The 19,708-nt window shown below is 45.6% G+C and overlaps 1 protein-coding gene across 2 annotated transcripts in view; it reads right to left on the reverse strand.

Moving 5' to 3' along the window:
• SERINC5 (serine incorporator 5) overlaps positions 1–19,708 on the reverse strand; it is a 91,729-nt gene that overhangs the window by 44,284 nt on the left and 27,737 nt on the right. For both annotated transcript variants that reach the window (XM_037159288.2, XM_037159289.2), the window contains exon 2: positions 954–1,121. In XM_037159288.2, the coding sequence (XP_037015183.1) occupies positions 954–1,121 (168 nt within the window). The remainder of the gene's footprint in view (positions 1–953; positions 1,122–19,708) is intronic.

Genomic DNA, 19,708 nt, shown 5'->3' on the forward strand with positions numbered 1-19,708 from the left:
GGGGAAGCTCACCTCTCCTCTCTCCCTTCCCCTCACAAGGGAGCTGCCAAGAAGCAAGCAGGCTGCTCCTCTTCCCGGCAAACTCTGCCGCTGCCGATGAAGCCTGCCCCGCCCCAGGTGCACTCTCTGGGTGGGTAAGTCTGACTCATTTCAGGGATCAGTAGTAGGAAACCCACTTTCTTGCAGATACAAGCCACACTGTCTCGTATGAGCTGTGTGAGGGACAGAGGTGATGTTTGGTGTGTACCTGCTGACACCGTAGCCTTTTTGTCAATTTGTTTAGAGCCTGTGAGGGGACAGATGGTATTATTTATTGGATTCCCTCAAAAATACTAACACGTCCCCACCCCCTGTAACCTTTTGATTAAGAGGCCTACTAGGGGGCAATTCCAGAAGGTTCTCTATGTGTCTCCACCAGCATCACATACCAGGCCCACCTCTATAGACAGTTCCCGAGAAATGGCTGGAAATCCATCCTCACCTCTGGAGACACCCACCCTACAGGTCACCCTACAAGTAACATATCTAGAAAAGTAAAAATCGCCCTGATTATCTATGGAATTATCATAGGCTTTATCATATACGACAAATTACATTTATAACAGCTGCTTCCTGAAATATTGGCAACCATCCTTACAACAAGGGAAAGGTACAAAAGTCCCCAAGAAAAACCTATACATCTAATCAGAGATGGGTATAAACAAGGCTAAGACAAAACACACAGCCCTCTCTGCCAAAAGCATCGATTGCTTCCACATACTACTAGCGACCAGGACGCTGAATGGCTCGCCTGCTTGGCAGGAAAGCACTGAAGAGGCTTCCCCGGAGGTTCAGAGAGAGTGAGTGTAGCCAAAGCCACATCGGGGTGGGTACGTCTAACCACCGAAATGGATGTTTCCCACACACCCTCCTCAGCCACCAGAAATGAGGAGAGTTGAAGTGGGCAGACTTACGTGCTCTTTCATCTTGCTAGCCACGGTTGGTGACATCATGACACAGCAGAGGACGACGATGAGAATGAAGTAGAGAGCATACATGAAGCGGGTACTCCGGGACTGTCGGATCTTGGGGCAGCAGCCACAGCAGAGGGAGCAGCCAGCAGACCCACAGCAGCAGGCCAGCTAGAAAAGGAACACACAACATCCTCTTAAAGGCACTGCTTTACCAACCTGCTAACCCGGCCCGAGCCCTCTGCAGACCGACCTTTTGGGTGACCATTTTTCTGAGCCATCCTGCCCATGGAGCATGCTGGAACAATTCAGCATGTGAGCAAAGCTTTCGGCTGAATTGGTCTAATGTTGTCTTTAATGATAAGCCTTAAGGCTTGGGAGAAGCCTAGTAATTAATTAAACATGAAAGGCACAATTCACCTGAAGCATTATCATCGTTACTTTAGGCAAAATAAAAGATTTCTGGGATCAGCTAAAAGCTAGAGAAGCCAGGAACTAGAAAAAGGCCAAAGCGAGGTGAGGAGAACATGTAAAACAGGGGATCAGGCCCAAGCAAAGGAACTGTCAATATCCATTAGCAAAAGAATAATCTGTATGAACACCTGGGGGCAGGTAGGCGCGCTGGCACCCATCCTCCTTCACAGGAAACAGTGGGAGCGTCCAACTTGGATCTCAGAAGGAACAGATGCCTCTTCCCCTGGCATTGTTTACTACAGCTTCATGCCCCTAATGGTAGGCTTTTCGGCTAATGAGTGGGGCCCGGGCGCAGAGGAACATGGAGCCCTGCTGTCCCTCTGCTAGCACACACACCTTTTATTTGGGGAAAGCAGCTTTTTTTTTTTCTTTTTAAATCTTTGACTGGGCTTTATTGATCAATGCAATTAGACACAATCTGGGAATATTGAATAAACAGTGATTACGTTTCCAGGTGTGGGTCTGGTGTTAATTTTTTTTCTTTTAAAACACTATTTTTTAGAGTAGTTTTAGGTTTACAATAAAATTGAAAAGGCAGCAGAGATTTCCCATGTGCTTCTACTCCCACATGTATAGGCTCCCCCATTTGTCAGTGTTACTCACAAGAATGTACTTTTCTTTTTTTAAACCATGGATGAACCTACATGGGTGTATCATGATCACCCAAAGACCATACCATGACTCACCTAAGGGTTCCTTGCGTATGTCATGGGTTTGGACAAATATATACTGATGTATATCCATCATTATAATATCATATGGTGTACTTCCGCTGTCCTATAACAAACTAGATCTTCATCAAAGCACAGGGCAATAGAGTGTAGTGTTACAGCTCAAGCTCAAAGTCACCCTGCCTGACTTGGGGGACTGGGTCTGCCACCTTACAAGCTGTGAACCATGAGCGAGTTACCAATCCTTTTAAAACTCATTTATAAAGTGGGGGCAGTACCAGTATTGATGATTATGCTATGGTCTCTTGGACCTAATCAGACACACCTCGAGTTAGGGAGGGATTTCTACAAGATCATCATAAACTGCAAATAACTACTAAACCTACATGTATATACTATAGTCTATTTCAACCTACAACCTAACAATTCAGTCTCTTGATAATGATTTGGAAGGAAGTTCAAGACCTTGCATTGTTATAGGAAAATGAAGCGACCAGACACTGAGGGATTCTGGAGTACGAGGTTTATTAATGTGCATGGGCCCAGAGAAGTCAGTCTCCAAATTCTGAGCCCCGAACAAAGGATTCTTGGGGGTTTATATAGCCTAGGGGGTCTTCCTGTCTACCTGCAAAGCCGGATACAGAAGCAGAATTCGGTAATTAGTTCTATCTACAGGGCAGACGCAGAGTACAAAGGCTAAATGTGAAAATTGGTTCTATCAGCAGGGGTGCTAGCCCCAGTCCTAATGACTATCCGGCTGTTTGCTTTTCCCAGACAGCCTTATAGTTCTCCTATGGCGCCTGGGGTCTAGGGTAAGCAAAGGTCTCCTAAGGCTTCTCCCTTCAGCATAACTACAAATCAAGCATTAATTAGAACGCGACACTATAAACATCACTTAGAATGAGAAAATATTATAGGTAAACACATGTAAGACTGGCTATAATCACAAGGAAGTTATGACGCATCTTGGAAATGTAGTCATTTCCCAAGCTATTGTATCTACTTCACGAAGCTGCCATTGCTTGAGGCCTCGGTCATTCTGTACTGTTTCATTACTTTAAATTTTTGCCAATGTAGTCTCTCTCCTTTTTCACTCAGTTTTCCAAGCCATCTTCTCCAAAAGACTCCTCTTGCTTTATAAGGTTACCCACTGTTTAGTAAGATTAGTTATTCCACTTGGGCTGAGCTAACGGCTCACACCAAGTGGGACCCTAACACTACTGCCCATGTGGTGTTCTCATGGGCCCCCTTCCTGCACAATTCATTCACTCAGATTTTCTATCCCCGGTTTCACTAACTGCTTCCCACTCACATTCCCCTCCCTCTCTGGGCCCTGCCTCCCTCCCCTTGCCTCCCATATTCCTTTCCGACTGCCTCCTTCACGGGGGGCTAACTCTTTAGTTCTCTGGTCTTAGATAACCAGTCTTACTATATTTGAAATTCAAATGTGATCAATGAAATATCCTATTTGAGAATATGAGTATTTTTAAAGCAGTTAATGCTTCCTATGGTAGGCCCTTCCCACAGTAGAATCAACAGTTAAACGTATTACCTCCACAGAAGGGAAAAATGAACTGACACACACATAATGTGGGCCTAACTGGTCATTTAAAGACACAAACAGACTTCCGCCAAGATGGAGGTGTAGGTGGAACAACCTTACCTCTGTGCACAACCAAATCTAAGAACAACTATTTTTAACAGCAACAAACGCAACCAAGCCACACAGAAAATCGACAATACGGAGTCCAAAGACAACTAAATGCTCAGCTAAACCGGTAGGAGGAGCGAAGCCAGCAGCGGAGCAGGTTAGCAAGAAAAAATCCCCGAACGGGTGGTGCGCGGTGCTGATCGCGGTGCTGATCGCGGGCTGGCTACGGGAGCACACAGGCGCGGCAGGCTGTCTGCGGTGGGTCGCGCATCTGCGTGCGGATAAACCAGTGAGAAGGGAAGCTTGCGCGGGGCAGCAGGCTCACACAATTCCGATCAGATAAACAGGTCTGGGGCCAGTGGTGTGACTGGACGGGCTGGGCTAGCGGAGAGGACCGCCATCGCTCCCTCTCTGACCACGCCCCCACACACAGCGTCACAAACCAGCGACCTGGGTCGCCCCGTCCTGGTAAACAACTAAGGCTTCACTCGCTTACTTAATGGCACAAATAGACCAAAAATGGCTCTAGGACAACTCAGAGCCCCAGAACCGATAGATCTAAGCGATGAAGAAATAGCCAGTCTTTCAGATGCACAGTTCAAAACACTGGTTATCAGGATCCTTACAGAACTGGTTGATTTTAGTCACAAATTAGAGAAACATATGGAAGCTAAACTAATTGAAATGAATGGTAATACAAAGGAAACCAATACTAATGGAAAGGAGAATGGGACTCAAATCAAGGGAGTGGACCAGAAGGAAGAAAAAAATGATCAAACAGAAAAGAATGAAGAAATAAGAATTCAGAAAAATGAGGAGAAGCTTAGGAACCTCCAGGACATCTTTAAATGTTCCAACATTCAAATTATAGGGGTACCAGAAGGGGAAGAGTCACGAGTGGAAACCTTATTTGAACAGATAATAAAGGAGAACTTCTCTGTTCTGGCAAAGGAAATAGACTTCCAGGAAATCCAGGAAACTCAGAGAGTCCCAAAGAAGTTGGACCCAAGAAGGAACACACCAAGACACATCATCATTACATTAGCCAAGATTAAAATGAAGGAGAGAATCCTAGAAGCAGCAAGAGCTAAGGGGACAGTCACCTACAAAGGAGTTCCCATCAGACTGTCAGCTGATTTCTCAAAAGAGACCTTACAGGCAAGAAGGGACTGGAAAGAAGTATTCCAAGTCATGAAATCCAAAGACCTACAACCAAGATTGCTCTACCCAGCAAAGTTTTCATTTAGAATGGAAGGACAGATAAAGTGCTTCTCAGATAAGGTCAAGTTCAAGGAGTTCATCATCACTAAGCCCTTATTATATGAAATGTTACAGGGACTTACCTAAGAAAAAGAAGATAAAAAAGATGAACAGTGAAAGGACAGCAAACTCACAGTTATTAAGAACCACACCTAAAACAAAAGCAAACTAAGAGGACAGCTAGAACAGGAGCAGAACCATAGAAATGAAGATCACATGGAGGGCTAGCAACAGGAGAGTGGAGGAGGAGAAAGGGGGGAGAAGGTACAGAAAATAAGTGGCATAGACAGTAGATAGAAAGTAGATGGGGGGAGGGTAAGAATAGTAGGGAAAATACAGAATCTAAAGAATTTGAGACACATGTTCATGAACTGAGGGGGGAGGTAATGGGGGAGGGGTGTGCGGGGTGGAGGGGAATGGAGGGGGGAATGGAACGAATGTAATGACATAATCAATAAAAAAGTTTAAAAAAAAGAGCAAAAAAAAGACACAAACAGTGACAGAGATGTGATTATGAAAAATGTGAAGAAGAAATCATACTGGTTTAATCCTATTCTATTATTAAAGTCACACTGCAGTCCAAGGATCTGACTTTTCAAAGCTTTTTTACTTTCACTTCCCCTGTGTATTATGGTAAGATTGATAGATAAGACAGACAGACAGGTAGATAGACATGCACATACACACACATGCTTATAAAATCCCATACTGTTTTCCTAGTAACCTGAAAGTTCTATTTATCAGAGCAAACTACGCCAACAACCAAGGGTGCAGTGCATTATCTTTAGCTAAATAAACATTGACAAAAACAACAGGTAGAAATTCAAAAGAGCATCCATAAAAGAAATTATTATATTAGCACCCAGGGAAATCTCACAGCCCTGCTGACTTACCACGTCTTTATGGAAAAGCAAAAGTCAGAATGAAAAAGGTTTGCACCTAGCCCCTGACACTCATAGCTTTATTACTCTGAGTACGTCACTGCCCTGATCCCCACCTTTGAAACTAGAATAATTCTTGGCCAGACTGACTTCCAGGGCTTTCCCAAGCATGAAGAGGAGTGCCAGTGTCTGGTAACCCATGGCTTCAGTAAAAGGCCAAAACCTTTTGCTGAACAAGTAAGGGAATGTAGAACACCAGGAGTGAGCCCTATTGTAAGGTATGGGCTTTGGACAATAATACGGAGTCACCATAGGTTCATCAATTGTAACAAACATACCACTCTGGTGAGGGGTATATCTGCCAGTGTGGGGCAGAGGGTGAATGGGAAACCTCTGCACCTTCCTCTCAATTTTACTGTGAACCTTGAACTGTTCTAAAAAGTAGTACACTGACCTGGCTGGTGTGGCATCGTCCCACAGACTGAAAGGTCACGGTTTGATTCCTGGTCAGGGCACATGTCTGGGTTGCGGGTTTGGTCCCTAGTCGGGGAATGTACAAGGAGCAACCCCAACCGATGCTTCTCTCTCACATCTGTGTTTCTCTCCCTCTCTTTTTTCCTTCCTTCCCCTCTAACATCAATAAGCATGTCCTCCAGTGAGGATAAAAATAATAACTAAACATAAAAAAGAGTAAATCCTATTAAAAACAACAGAGAAATGGATGATGTGTAGTCAAGTATGTGGCAATATTCCTCCAAGGGGCTTGCAGCCCACGCCACAGGGCCACGGGCACAAGTCATGCGCCACACCCTGAATCTCTCTCCCCAGCATTTTGCCACAAAGTATTAGGGCTTTAATTTGTACAGACTGCACACTCTCCTTTTCTAGAAGAAATTTTTATATGTTCAGGAAGGACCCAAGACAATCTCTTTGGAGGGCAATGCTTGAAATTCCTCTAGAAGCTCATGGTGCATCTACACTTACACAGCAGCACAGAGACTCAGGTATGAGGTTGTTCACTACGGGTGTGGAGAGTCTTATTCTCCAGATGCACAAGGGCTGAATAAATGAATCATGGGCTATCTATACAATACAAAGTAGTTAAAAAGAGCAAGTCAGTGTTATGGGCTGAACTGAATTATCCTTTCTACCCCATGCCCAAAGTATCCACATGTTGAAGTCCTAATGCCCAGTATCTCAGAATATTTGGATACAGGGTCCTTAATAATATAATGAAGGTTAAACGAGGTCACTGGAGTGGGCCCTAATCCAGTGTGACTGCTGTCCTTGGAAGATGAGGACACAGATACACAGAAAGACCATGTGTAGACACAGGCAAAAGATGGCCATCTGCAAGCCAAGGAGAGAGGCCTCAAAAGAGACGAACTCTTTGACTCCTTTATTTCAGACTTTTAGCCTCCAGAACTGTGTGAGATTAAATTTGTTTAAGCCACCCAGCCTACAGCACTTTGCCACGGCAGCCCTGGCAAACTAACACGGTAGTTATGCTCCGATGTTTCATACGCAGGTGCGGGGAGGGGGGTGTGCCACGGCTACCCACGTCAATTACCCACAGAGTGGGCCTCGTGTAGGGAGGAAAAGGAGACGCCTAATTCTCCATGCTCTGCCCTCTGTTTGTGTTTTTACTATGTGCATGGATCACCGTTGTCATTTTTGTTAATAAAAAAGGAACGGTGACTAAGAAAAGCAACAAAATTTGAAGATATTAATAGGAAAGCATTTGCAAATGTGGCACTGACTCATGTGACCTTTTTTCCTCCTGAAAAACCTTCCCCTCCCCAAACGCAGTGAAAAAGAAAAATCTCAAAGAGCCCTTCATACCCTGGCCCAGCCAACTTCTTTTGAAACAGCAACAGCATGAGTAGCAAAGGCTTTCCCGAATACAAGGTGCTTTGTTCTTGCCAGGGCAGCGTCCGAATGAAAGGACACCCGCTGCCTGCTGCCACCTGGAGCTGAACCTCCCTCCCAAGTGTTACTTTTCTCTTCCTACCTAAGGGCCCCCACCACATACTCACACCCTTGCTCACACACACCCCACAGTAAATACATAAATACCAGTCTTCCCCTCTGTCCTCCCCACCGACCATGGACACAGGCAGTTCTAAGGACCAATGCCAGGCATATGAAGACATAATCACAGGAACATGAGCTAGACCTGGCAGTAATGTCCAGGTTCCTGTTCTGTCAAATTAAAAGGCACAGTTCCTTCATTACCTAGAATCCCTGGCTGCCAACATCACCCATGGGAAATAGCAAAGAACCAGGAAGAAAGTCAAGTCCAATCCCATAATCAGTGTGAGCACACACGCACACATTACACACACACACCACGTTATCTTACTCACAAGAGTCCCCCTCTCTCCATCGAGTCTCACTTTCACCTGCCAAGAGGCATGGATAGCGGGTGGTTAAGCCCACCGGGACTAGAAGGGACTAACTGGTGGGAAGAACAAAGGTCTGAGAACCCTAGGACCTGGATTCTAACTCTGTGTGGCTCTGGGTGAGTCACCTTTCCTCTCTGGGTCTTGGTTTCCCTCACTTGTAAACTGAGGAAGCCTGGGTGACGGATGATTAAAAGTAAGTACGTAAGTTTCATCTCACATTCAACTCCGTGTAGCCGTGACCTCCCGGCCTGCTGTGCTGAGGGGTGCTCTAGGGCTGAAGGTCTCAGCAAGTGCCATCTGCCAGAGACATGGTGACAACTATGCTTCACTCCTGTCTTTCCTGCAAGAGATGATCTGACATCCCTCCCTCCATAAATTCTCAGATGTTAAAAACAAACTATGAGAGGCAAATGCACTGAGTTAACCCCAAAGCAAGAAAGAAGAGAAGTCAATCGAAAAAAGAAGAACTGAACAGTACAGCAGTCAAAAGTTCTCCAAGGGTCTCACAGGTAATGTGAGCATCACTCTGGCTGCTTCATGGTCTATGTTCTGCGAGCCACAGCTCCCCGCACAGTGAGAGACTCATCTGTGATGACAGCCCAGGCACCCATGGGGTCATGTCCCCTTGGTTCCATTTAGAGAGGCCGCAAAGTGCACAGGACACTTCTGTCACAAGAATCATCCCAAATGTGGGTCACATCCTTTAGATTCGATGTTTTCATTTTTGGTGTGTAAATCCCTCAGCAATGTGGAAGACACTCCTGAAAGACTCACTCTTCGAGGGCTGCGGACAGCCAGGTTGGCGTTGGTGTGTCTCAACCAAGTCCCAACTGCAAAAGGAAAGAACCTTCCAGTCTCGCACCGCCCCTCACTCAGTCCCCTTTCCTGACTTGGAAAGACAGGATCACTAATGAAGTGGGAAGCCATAGAAGACCTTTGCTCACCCAAAACCCCAGGCGCCCTGGGAGAACAATAAGGCCGTCTGGGAAAAGCAAACAGCAGGATAGTCACAAGGACTGGGGCTAGCACCCCCGCTGATAGAACTAATTTTCACATTTAGCCTTTGTACTCTGCTTCTGCCCCGTAGATAGAACTAATTACCACATTCTGCTTCTGTATCTCACTTTGCTATGTAGACAGGAAGACCCCGTAGACTATATAAACCCCAAGAATCCTTTGTTCGGGGCTCAGAATTTGGAGACTGACTTCTCTGGGCCCGTGCACATTAATAAACCTCGTACTCCAGAATCCCTCGGTGTCTGGTTGCTTCATTCTCCTGCAACACTAGCACAACTGAGAAAAGACTAAAGGTATTTTTTAACTACACCAATTTCAGCACTGTCACTTACTGTAGCAAGGGGAGGCGCAGCAGTAAGGAAGGTCCTCGAAAATAAAAGCTGCTGAAGCTGTCAGAAGCAGAACCCAGGTGTTCCTGGGCATGCTGGGCGGTTATACCATCAAGGAAATAGAATAAGAGACATTAAAGACATAAAACTGGATTGAAACCTTTTTATTCAATGTGCTCTCTTTACTTTAATGGCATTTAGATTTCCGTGCCTTTCAATGACACACAGCACCAGCCATGCCATGCCCCAGCCCACTCTCCTCTTGTCCTTGAGGCTCTGGGATTGCTAATGAACCACGTGTGGTCGGCAGACAGGCAACAAAATCGGGTCTGCTTCGATGGCAATGTTCATTTAAGTTCCCGATTCAACGGCCAACATTTTGCAGCTCATTTTCCTCACTCCAAGACCAGAAACAGCCCCCCATTGACTTATGTGGGCTTTTGTTCCCACCACAGCAGAAAGGCAGTCAACTCTCGCCACCCCCGTCCCCATGGTGCCAGGTACTGTCCTTCACTGGTGACTATTCGAGGTGCAAGGGACTGATGGGATTTGAAAGCCAGGAGAACAAGAACACACAATTCCTCTGCTCTATAAAAGATTATCTTCCTGCACCACCAGCAGAGTTGCAGGCAGCCCCTAATTCATAAAATGACTGTGTTTCATAAAACTCAACACATTATATACTATGTGAGTAAGTTGGTTTGTATGAGTTTACAGTGAGTTTCTCCCTACGAAAGAATATAAAGCCACCTATTAAACCTCACTTAATCCACAATATTAGCTAACAATTAACACAGTAATTAATCTCTTAGTCTCTGCAAAGCACAACAAGCATTATCATTAGCTATTATATCACCACTGCTCTATAGAGCTGAGACAGAGGCTCAGAGAGGTTAGGCCACTTCAGGTCAGAGGACAGCTGGCAAGTGGCATAAAGAGGGTAACCAGGGCAGATGACACTCACCTGAAACCTTGGTTTCCTGCAGAAGGGAAACTAGCTATTTGGGGAGGAAGAGGTGAGAGACAGCCGCTTTTCTCTCCTGTTCTTAGGCATACGGCAAGTAGTTAACTATCTGGAGAAGGCATCTTCCTTTCTGGGCCCCTTCCTCCTCCTGCCCAGGCAGCCTGTGGCCTCAGTGGACCTGGGTGACCTCTGTGGGAGCCCTGCCCCAAGCAGCTGAGCCACCCCATCACCAAGCTCCCTACATCTCCATCAAGTTCTACCCCATATTAAAAGCCCCATTCCTAATCCTATGAAAACAACCAGACCATTCATTCACTCAACTATTATTCTATCACATAATTGCATGCAGTGTTAACTCCTGGGAATGCAGCAGTGACAGACCTCGTTTCTCCCCTCACTACCCAAGAATACAAAGATGTACATGGGAATGACCATCTGTGTTGATTAGAAGACAGAAAGGGAACCTGGATGTTCGAGGACAGAGTAATGGTCCCTGAATACAATGAACCTATGGAAACATGGCAGATGACACAGAAACATTCACTGCCTTGGAAGGTGTCCACGCTGCCTGAATTGAAAATCGTTAATAACACAAGAGTCTAGCAAAGGCTAGCATTTGGGGGTACAAATATAACAAGACGGAGATCAGCAACAACAACAAAAATCTGGAAGGCTGTACAGGAAGTCAACAGTAGTTAACACAGTTGGAGGGTCATGAGTGACTACACTTTTCTGTATTTTCTGAACGAGCACTTAGAAAAACATTAAAAGTTTCTGTTTGGTAACAAAACAAAGCCACATTCTTGTTCTATCTATTTGATAAGCACTCAAATATTTGTCAGATAAATCAGCGAGTAAATGAAATCCACTTTAGCTGTGACTGGTAGAAAACAGCCAGAGTGAAGTGTCATTGTAACTAAGGCATAAAACGAGAATTTGTTACTGTATGTACCTTTAAAAAAGTTTAAGATGGGGAATTTTCTGTGCTTTTTTTCTTACCGCAATAAAAATAAAAATAAAAATAAAAGTTCTTTAACCTTTTAATATTTTTTAGAGTCTTATTTACATAGGTAAACCTTTACTTGGTAGAACTGAAACAAAAGTGAGAAAAATTAAAGAGCTATGTGTCAGTTCAAGGAGTTAAATAAGCTATATATTTGCCCTGTCCAGAAACTAGCTCTCATACATATTTTCTTCATCTCAATTTCTTCTATTTTTTTCTTTTTTGAGTTTAAAGAATCCCTTAAAACACCAAGGTTCCCACGGTCCTTCCGTAAGGGTGGCGGCAGGGTTCTGCGGGTTTGTCAGAAAGGAGTTCCTGCTGGGTGGTTCTCACTCGGTTCCAACACTGACACGTCAGATGCCACAGTCACCGGCATTTCCATGAATGGCAAAGGCAAGGGTTAGTGTCCTTCCTGAAGGGACACTCAGTGTGCACAAGGTCCGAATTGAAATGGGCGAGGACGGACTGTGGGCACACTGGATGTCTGACAACGTTTGACCATGGGTCGGGGACGAAACCCTTCTCCTGGTGGGGAGTCCCCTTCTCAGGAGGTCAGGGTTACTTTCGGCACCAACGGGTGTTCATCGAGTTCTCTGTTCTCAGACAGCAGCTGGATTCTTTGAATTATTCCATCGCACCACCCTCCACATGTGATATATTTTAGTAGGTTTGAGGTTCAAAGGTAAACTTAACTCTACTTTCTGGCAGTTCAACAGGAAACAAACATTCCTGGGAGGCAGATCACTTACAGCAGGTTGTCAATCTCAGCGCCATGCCACAACATAAGGGGGGGGGCGGCTAGAATTCTTTGCTGGGGGCTATCCTGTGCACTGCAGGACGTTTAGCAGCACCCCTGGCCTCTACCCACAGGACGCCTCTACCCCACCCCCTTCTGCCTCCCAAGTGGTGACACTCAGAAATGTCTCAGACCGTTGCCCTCCCCCTGTCTGTTAGGAACCACTGATTTAGGGGTTAAGGGCAGGAGCTATGGAGCCAGGCTGTCTGAATTCACACCCAAACTCAAATATGGTCTGATGAGGCAGCCTTGGACCAATTCCTAGGTCTCAGTTACCTCACTGTAAAATTGAAATAAAAATGCTTATTTCACCAGGCTGATGGGAGGATGAAATGAGACAATTTGGGCAAAGTTCTGGCCCAGAGCCTGACGCAGGCACCCCCTCCCCCCACCCAAGAGCCAGCTGTTACCATCTGCACCATCATCATCCTCTCCCTCCTTCCCAGAGATGCCTGTTCTCTTCAGTCCATCGGACCAATGGGGAAAGAAGTAAAGATGGGAGGGGGAGGAAATCAAACCATTAATATTTGATTTATAACGATTTTCCCCTTTTCTGCTCTAATGTGGATGATAAATGAGTTATGTTGAAGGAAAATACTTTTCAAAATAAGACTCCTGAGATCTGAACCCAAGAGAGCATCCTAGCCACTTGGAAAATGGCTATTCATGTGTCCAGTACTTCCCACACGCCCAAAAGCCAAAGCCATCTCCACTTCCACCAAGGGGCAAACAAGGCAGCTGGAACACTCACCCACACCTGCGAAAGCCACATATACCTGCCGCAGGACAGGGCTGAGAAACGGGGAAGTTGAGCAAGTCGTAGAGGAGGGGAAAAATGGTGTAAGAAAATGAAAACTTGAAACTCAAAATGGGAAAGTGTGGAATGTGGGAAGAGAAGTGCTTATGGGGTTTAAGTTATTTTTAAAAGTAACTTTTAAATCTCATCAAAATAAGGAAGAAAACAATCTTGTTTGTTTAACTTTATAGGAGCTTATGAACAAGCAGTTAATGAAATACAAAACCCAAAATTTGCTCTGATTGTGTCATGGAGATTCTGTGACACTGGAGAAACCTGCCAAGCCCCTTTCAGGCGGTGCTTTATGCCAGTCCGCCGCCCAAGCCCTGCCAGGCCACAGCATTGCCCTACAGCCCGGTGACAGAGGCCACAGAGCCAACCACCAGCTGGATCCAACTGCTCTGGGACGGGGACCTGGGGGAGGAAGGAACTGTTCTCTACCCTCCCAGGTTCTCTTGGCTGGTCTAATAACTAAATTGACATGAGATGGATTAGATCAACAAGAAAAAACAACCCAATTTAGTGCACACGCACATGAGAGGTTCAGGGACCGAAAGTTAAAACAGAGCGTATAAGGCATTCTGAGGTAAGGGTGAGGTAAGGCACCTTGAAGCTTCAGAGGGAAGGAAGGTTATTCACAGGAAGATGGGAGGAGCTGATGTCCAGTACTCAGAAGTTTGCCCTGCCCCACAGTTAGGTCATAAAAAGTTATTTTCTGGTAATAATTGTTATGGGCTAGCCCCCCCGCCCCACCATTTTAAATCTTTAAGAGAGAGGTAAAAAGCTGATCTTGGGATCACAGGCCCTTAATCGTCTTTGGCTCAAAAGAATCCACATGCTGAAGTAGCACATCTTGGGGAGGCCTGTTCTGAACCCCTTCGGAGAACGGATGTGAGCTCTCTGCCCGGACAGCTGGCGCAGGGAGAACCTCAGAGCTCAGTTGGCCAGGAACTTCAAGGGGTTAGCAGCACACTAAGGCCAAGAGAAATATGTGCAGCTCCAATGCAGAAAACATATGGGTGCACTGTAATAATATAAATATACGTATATATTCATAGAACAACCATTTACTGAATGTTTTCTGGTGACCAGCCACTATTCTAGGAAACAGTAGTACAGTCCCTGTCCTCATAGAATTTACATCTAGTGAATTTATATCATAAAACTCAGCATCCCAAAATTCTACCGAAACTAAAAAATGTCAGAGCATCTAGGCTGAAAGTCTCTGATCCAGTCCAGTCCTCTCACTTTCCTGATGTGAAATCTGAGGCTCAAAATGGTTAGTGGATGTGGCTCAAGGACAATCCAGGGGTGGGCATCAGTGGGCCAGCAAGAAATACACCAGTTTAGTTAAAACAGCGCAGCAATCTAGAGGAAGGATAAGCTAACTGATAACTCAGCTTCTGGTCTCACTCTTCTGTTATCTATAGTGCAATAAACAATCAAAACAAGTAAATTAAGTCACCATATATAGGTTTAAACAGTGCTCTGTTGACCCTAGGAAGAAGGCAGTAAATGTCTAAGTGTCTCATGGCTTTTGAAAGGTTCCCACCTCAACGCAGTTAAAATGAAAGGCTGGCTGCTACAGATGAGTTAACCTGGGAGGATGCGGCCATAAAATTGAATGCTCTTGGGCAGCTCCAGGTACTTTGGTAAATGCCCTGCTTCCTGATGTGCCTTCCCCCTTCTAAAAAGCAAAGCAACCAAATACCTCTTCCAACCCCATGTACAAGGTCAATTGCTGGCCACTGTCCCTCTCCACACCACAAAAAGGAGCCAGTCCTCAAAGGACACTTCTGGCCCAGTACCTGGGGACAGGGTGCCTCTCTGAAGTGTAGACTAACTCCAGTGGTCCCATGCATGGAAAAACTGGCACACACATCCTACCTTAGATTTTGCCAGCAGTAAGGATTTCACGTAATCCTATTCTTTATTGCGCACAAAATGCCCAATAAAAGGAGACACTTCAAACTTATTTTCATGTAATTGAATAGATAATTGGAAACAAATGTCAGACAATGGGTCTGGGTTGGGAAACCTATGGCCCTGTGTGGATGCCATGGATGGAGGGAAAGGCCCACTTCAACTCCTGTCCCCCTGGGGGACACTCAGCCCTCCCTCTAACACATTCTGTCCTTCTGCATGAAAGCCTGGTGGCCACATGAAAGGCCCTGGTTTAACAGCTTTTGCTTGGAGCTGAAGTAACAACCACACTGTTTTCCTACAGCTGAGGAAACACTTTCTCACAGTTAATTCCGCCATTCATCAGTCCCTCAAAACTGCAGGAAGCCTTCTTTCTGGCCCTCTTCTCCTTTCATCCTTGAAATCTATCTCGTCTTCCCATTGCTGGCCTGAAGGGGAAAGGATGGATAGGTGTGTGCCTCTCCCCAGCAAGTGTCTGCCTGCGATTGCCTTTTCAGCTGAAGCGCTGCCAGATGCCCAGTGGATTTTACCAGCACCTGCCCAACCCTTCTCCAACCAGGTCCTCATGACAAGGCTGGCTGGCACCAGGGAGGATGCTCTGATGCAGGTATAAGCTGCCTCTGTGGCAGGGAACTTCATATACATGCAACTCCCCTGGCAACTGTCCCCTCAACAGTCCTGTTAACGTTCCTAAAATACATTTGCAAAAGGAACCAAGGCCAAATGAAGAAGCCATGAATTGTATTTTCTTCTACCAAAATACCAACAGAAATGAAAATATTCTTATGTAGGGCCCCCGCCCCAACTTTCACCTTTTTTATTCATCAGGGCATTGCCTGTGCAAGTGACATGGGCGGGCAGAGGGGAGTCTAGAGAGGTTTCCCCTGTGGCATTCTTTTTAAGGAAATACTTCACTCTGCCCTCGACCGTGAAGACCAGCACCCCAGCATCAAACTCCAACACAGTGGACCACAAAGCCAGGCTGATGCACATACTGAATGAACTGCTATCGGTAAACAGGCCCAAGGGGTAGACAGTTCAGGAAATGGACCTTAATTATAGTTATTTGTTCAGTCAAACCTAGCATTTCTCAGTCAGCTTGGTGGAGTGGATGTTGAACTGAGCAGAGGGCTCCTTTAATGGCTCTGTATTTGTCTTGCCCCTCTTTCCTTCCCCCAGAGCCCCAAGGGGCAGGAAGCAGGTTGAGACCAGGGCAGAGCTGACAGGCAGATGGGGCTTCTGAAATGGCAGCATCCACCTCCATGGAGGAAAAAAAAAAATCACAGCACTAGGCCTAGTCTCCCAGACAGGAAGCTGGGGGGTAAGAGGAGGGCAATCAAGCAGGAAGTAACTAAAAAATCTTTCTGGCCTGACTTGGTGGCAGTAGGAGGAGGGACCTGGGGAAACTTTAGAGCTTGCTGGAGTGAGTAGAACAGGTTTGGCAGGAATGTGGGTGTGAGCCCAGAAAAAGCTGGAGTCTGGAGCAGCCTGGAAGAGGTGATGGAAAAAGAAGGTGGAGCCAAGCCCCCAAAAGACCAGCCCAGAGCAGAACAAAAGCAGAAATTGCTTCATAGCAAAAGCAGAAAGTATAGGGCAGAGACTAAAGAACCTTCCCAAGTGCAATTCCAGGCCAGCCACGTGGGCACCACTGGGTGCCAGTCAGGCCCCACCCAGGACCCACTGACTCAGAATTGGAACCTGCATTTCAATAAGCTCTCCAGGTGATCTGTGGCTGGTTCAATGTTCCACCCAAGCTCAGGGGCCATGGTGAGTGTTTTCCTTCTGCAGTGGCAAGGCCTTCTGTTCTGAGTATCTAGCACCTGAAACAAATCCGTGGCAGGCGCAGGTTCAGATCGCACTTTTAAACAATCTTGTGTTTAAAGCTGACATTCCAGCTCCTCGTTTCGGAGGATGGCAAGTAATAAAAGCAAGTTTCCCGTGGGATCAAACACTGCTTTAATGCCAGCAGATTCGGGAATGACAGAATGAAAAAGATGTCTTTAAATAATTTAATAAGGAAAAATGCTAAAAGAAATGTCCTTGGGGAAAGATACATACACTAAAACATCAACCAGAGTTGTGAAGTTATATGATCTCTTTATTTTCTTTATCATGTCCTGGTTTTCCCAAGTTTTCAACATCAGCATGAATTTTGTAAGTCTTCTAAATTAAGAGAAAATTTTAATAGGTGAAAATCCAAGAGTAGAAATCTGATCCTGAAAACAGCAAAAAGTTCATTTAATTTGCTACCCTCCACATGCGTTATATGACTTGCTATTTTATTTATAAAATTTACTTTATTGGGGTACATTAAATAGCAAGGCAACCTTGGCAAAATCAAAGAGTATCAGAAGAGAAGAAACACTGTAAGTTGAGTTTCCAGGGCAGCTTCGATGACAGCGGTCCCAGCCTTGCTCTCTGGTGCGAGCCCCCTGGGGACGCCCTACTGTGCTGTCCTCCAGGAAGAAGAATCACGGATCCAGCCACCGTGGGCCTCTTTCAGGTGGCTTCTCAGGGTCCAGGCAATGCTTCAAGGACCCACTGTCTCTCACCATTACCTTTCATCAGCACTAGCAAGTTTGGTGTCTATAGGGAGACTTAATGATTTATGATATAGTGGTCCCTGGATGGAGATTATACTCTGGAAGAACAAAACTGTGTCACCTGGGAACAAGACCCATAACTGTGGCCTCATCTGCTCCCACCCTGCTGTTTTATCACTCTTATGTCATACGCTGGACCAAAGGGTCCATCTCTGAAATTAAATCATGGTCAATTTCTCCTACTTTGCAGGAACAAAATCTAATGTAGTTATGTTCTGTATTCTTGAGTCTCTGGCATCTGGGCCTGGCTGACTCAGGAAGGACTGCCCCTCCGAGGACTAGCCAGTTCCTAAAGATAGCATATTACTCTCCCGTGAGTCTACCTTTCACGTGCAAACCAACCAATCCAGGGCCTACACTCTGGGCCGCCTCTTCTGTCTGGCTCTGAAACTCCAGGAGATAAGAATCTCAGGACTAGATACCATACCCCAGGGCCCACCTACGTTATTCACACTAGCCACTCCTAAAGCCTGCCTTGCCTTGCCTGGCCTTGCCTCCCCTGAGGAAACCACACTAAGGGCTCCCGCCCATGCTTTCCCCTGGCTCCTCTGACTCCTCGCTAGTCCTGGCGCTTCCCCTGCGTCCTCCTTTTGTCTTGGGAACTCTGAGTAACAACTCTTTTTTCAACGGCAGCTGTCCCCTGATGTGTTTGTTGGCTTCGCCATATCTGGGTGATAATAAAAACTATAGTTTAAAACATACTGCCAAAATGGCTTCATTTTCTCAAGTTTTATTTTTTAATCTCATACATTTGCCTCATGGCTTCACCACCTGCTCCCAATTCTGTAGAGGCAGACGGCAAACAGAAAGAACAAATCACAATATTGATGGAAAACTAGGAATCAGTAGATGGTGTTTAGCTTGGTTTTTCATGAACAAATATGCTTGGAAATTTACAGGACACAGGTAACAATCACATTCTGCCATAAAATCACATGTAGTTCCTATCACTAACTTTCTCATGGTACTGAGTGAGAAACACCACGCTCCACAAAGGGCACATTTGAGAGCCAATGTCCCAATCAAATTAAATTTACAGACTAAATTCCTTGTACTCTTAGGTATGCAGAAAACCTTGAAATAAAGTTATTTAAAATTCTAGAGCAAGAAAACAAAACCCCAAAAGCACTAAGGCGGAACGACAACGCCACACCCCTTCACGACTAGAAAGGAAGGCGGCCTGATGGCAGGCCCACGCCGTCCTCCCAGAGAAGGCAAGGAAGGGGCGAGCAGGGAAACATGGAGAAAGATGGCCAAAACTGGACAGCGCAACAGCGGTAACCAAAGCAACAACATGAACAAGTTCGTGGAAACACAATGTATTGAGCACCTATTTTTTCAACCTATTAGATTCTTTAAATACATTATAGAATTTGATGTTTATCATAACCCTAGGTTGTTATCACTAACCTCTATTATAGATTTTTTTTTAAAGGTGATCAAATACCAAAGACACACCAAGTACGTAGAAGAACTGGGATTTCTGCCTCAGTGAGATGCCTCTTAAGTCCACTTTCCCCCAACTTTTCAATGTTTACTGATCAGTGCAATGCTTTTTTTGAAGGGGGCGGGGCAGGAACTAAACACTGCCCCTACTAGTCTCCACAAGCCTTCCTGCAAATTAGAAAAAACCTCAGCTTGAGTCAGGGCCCAGGACCTGGATTTCCGCTCTGCCCACCCCCTCAGCTGGTTGCCTCTGTGCCGCACAGGAACTGTGCAACCTACTTCCTGTGGAGCAGTCCTAGGACTAGTGCTTCCCTCCCACACACACTGCCTCCTGGCCTGCTTTATTCTCCTGCCTGAATTAAGTTTCTTTTATAAACTGTCTCAACGCTATCAAAGTCATCACAATTGGAATTAGGTATTTTGGGAATGATTTACCTAAAATCTGTCCCCTGCATTAGACTCTATAGTCCATCAAGGCAAAGACGGTCCATCTTCTTTTAGGCTGTGTCCCTGGTGCCTAGCCTGGTGCCTGCAACAAA

This window comes from Artibeus jamaicensis, unplaced genomic scaffold (assembly GCF_021234435.1).
Source record: "Artibeus jamaicensis isolate MK-2021 breed Jamaican fruit bat unplaced genomic scaffold, CSHL_Jam_final contig_373, whole genome shotgun sequence".
Classification (NCBI taxonomy): Eukaryota; Metazoa; Chordata; class Mammalia; order Chiroptera; family Phyllostomidae; genus Artibeus; species Artibeus jamaicensis.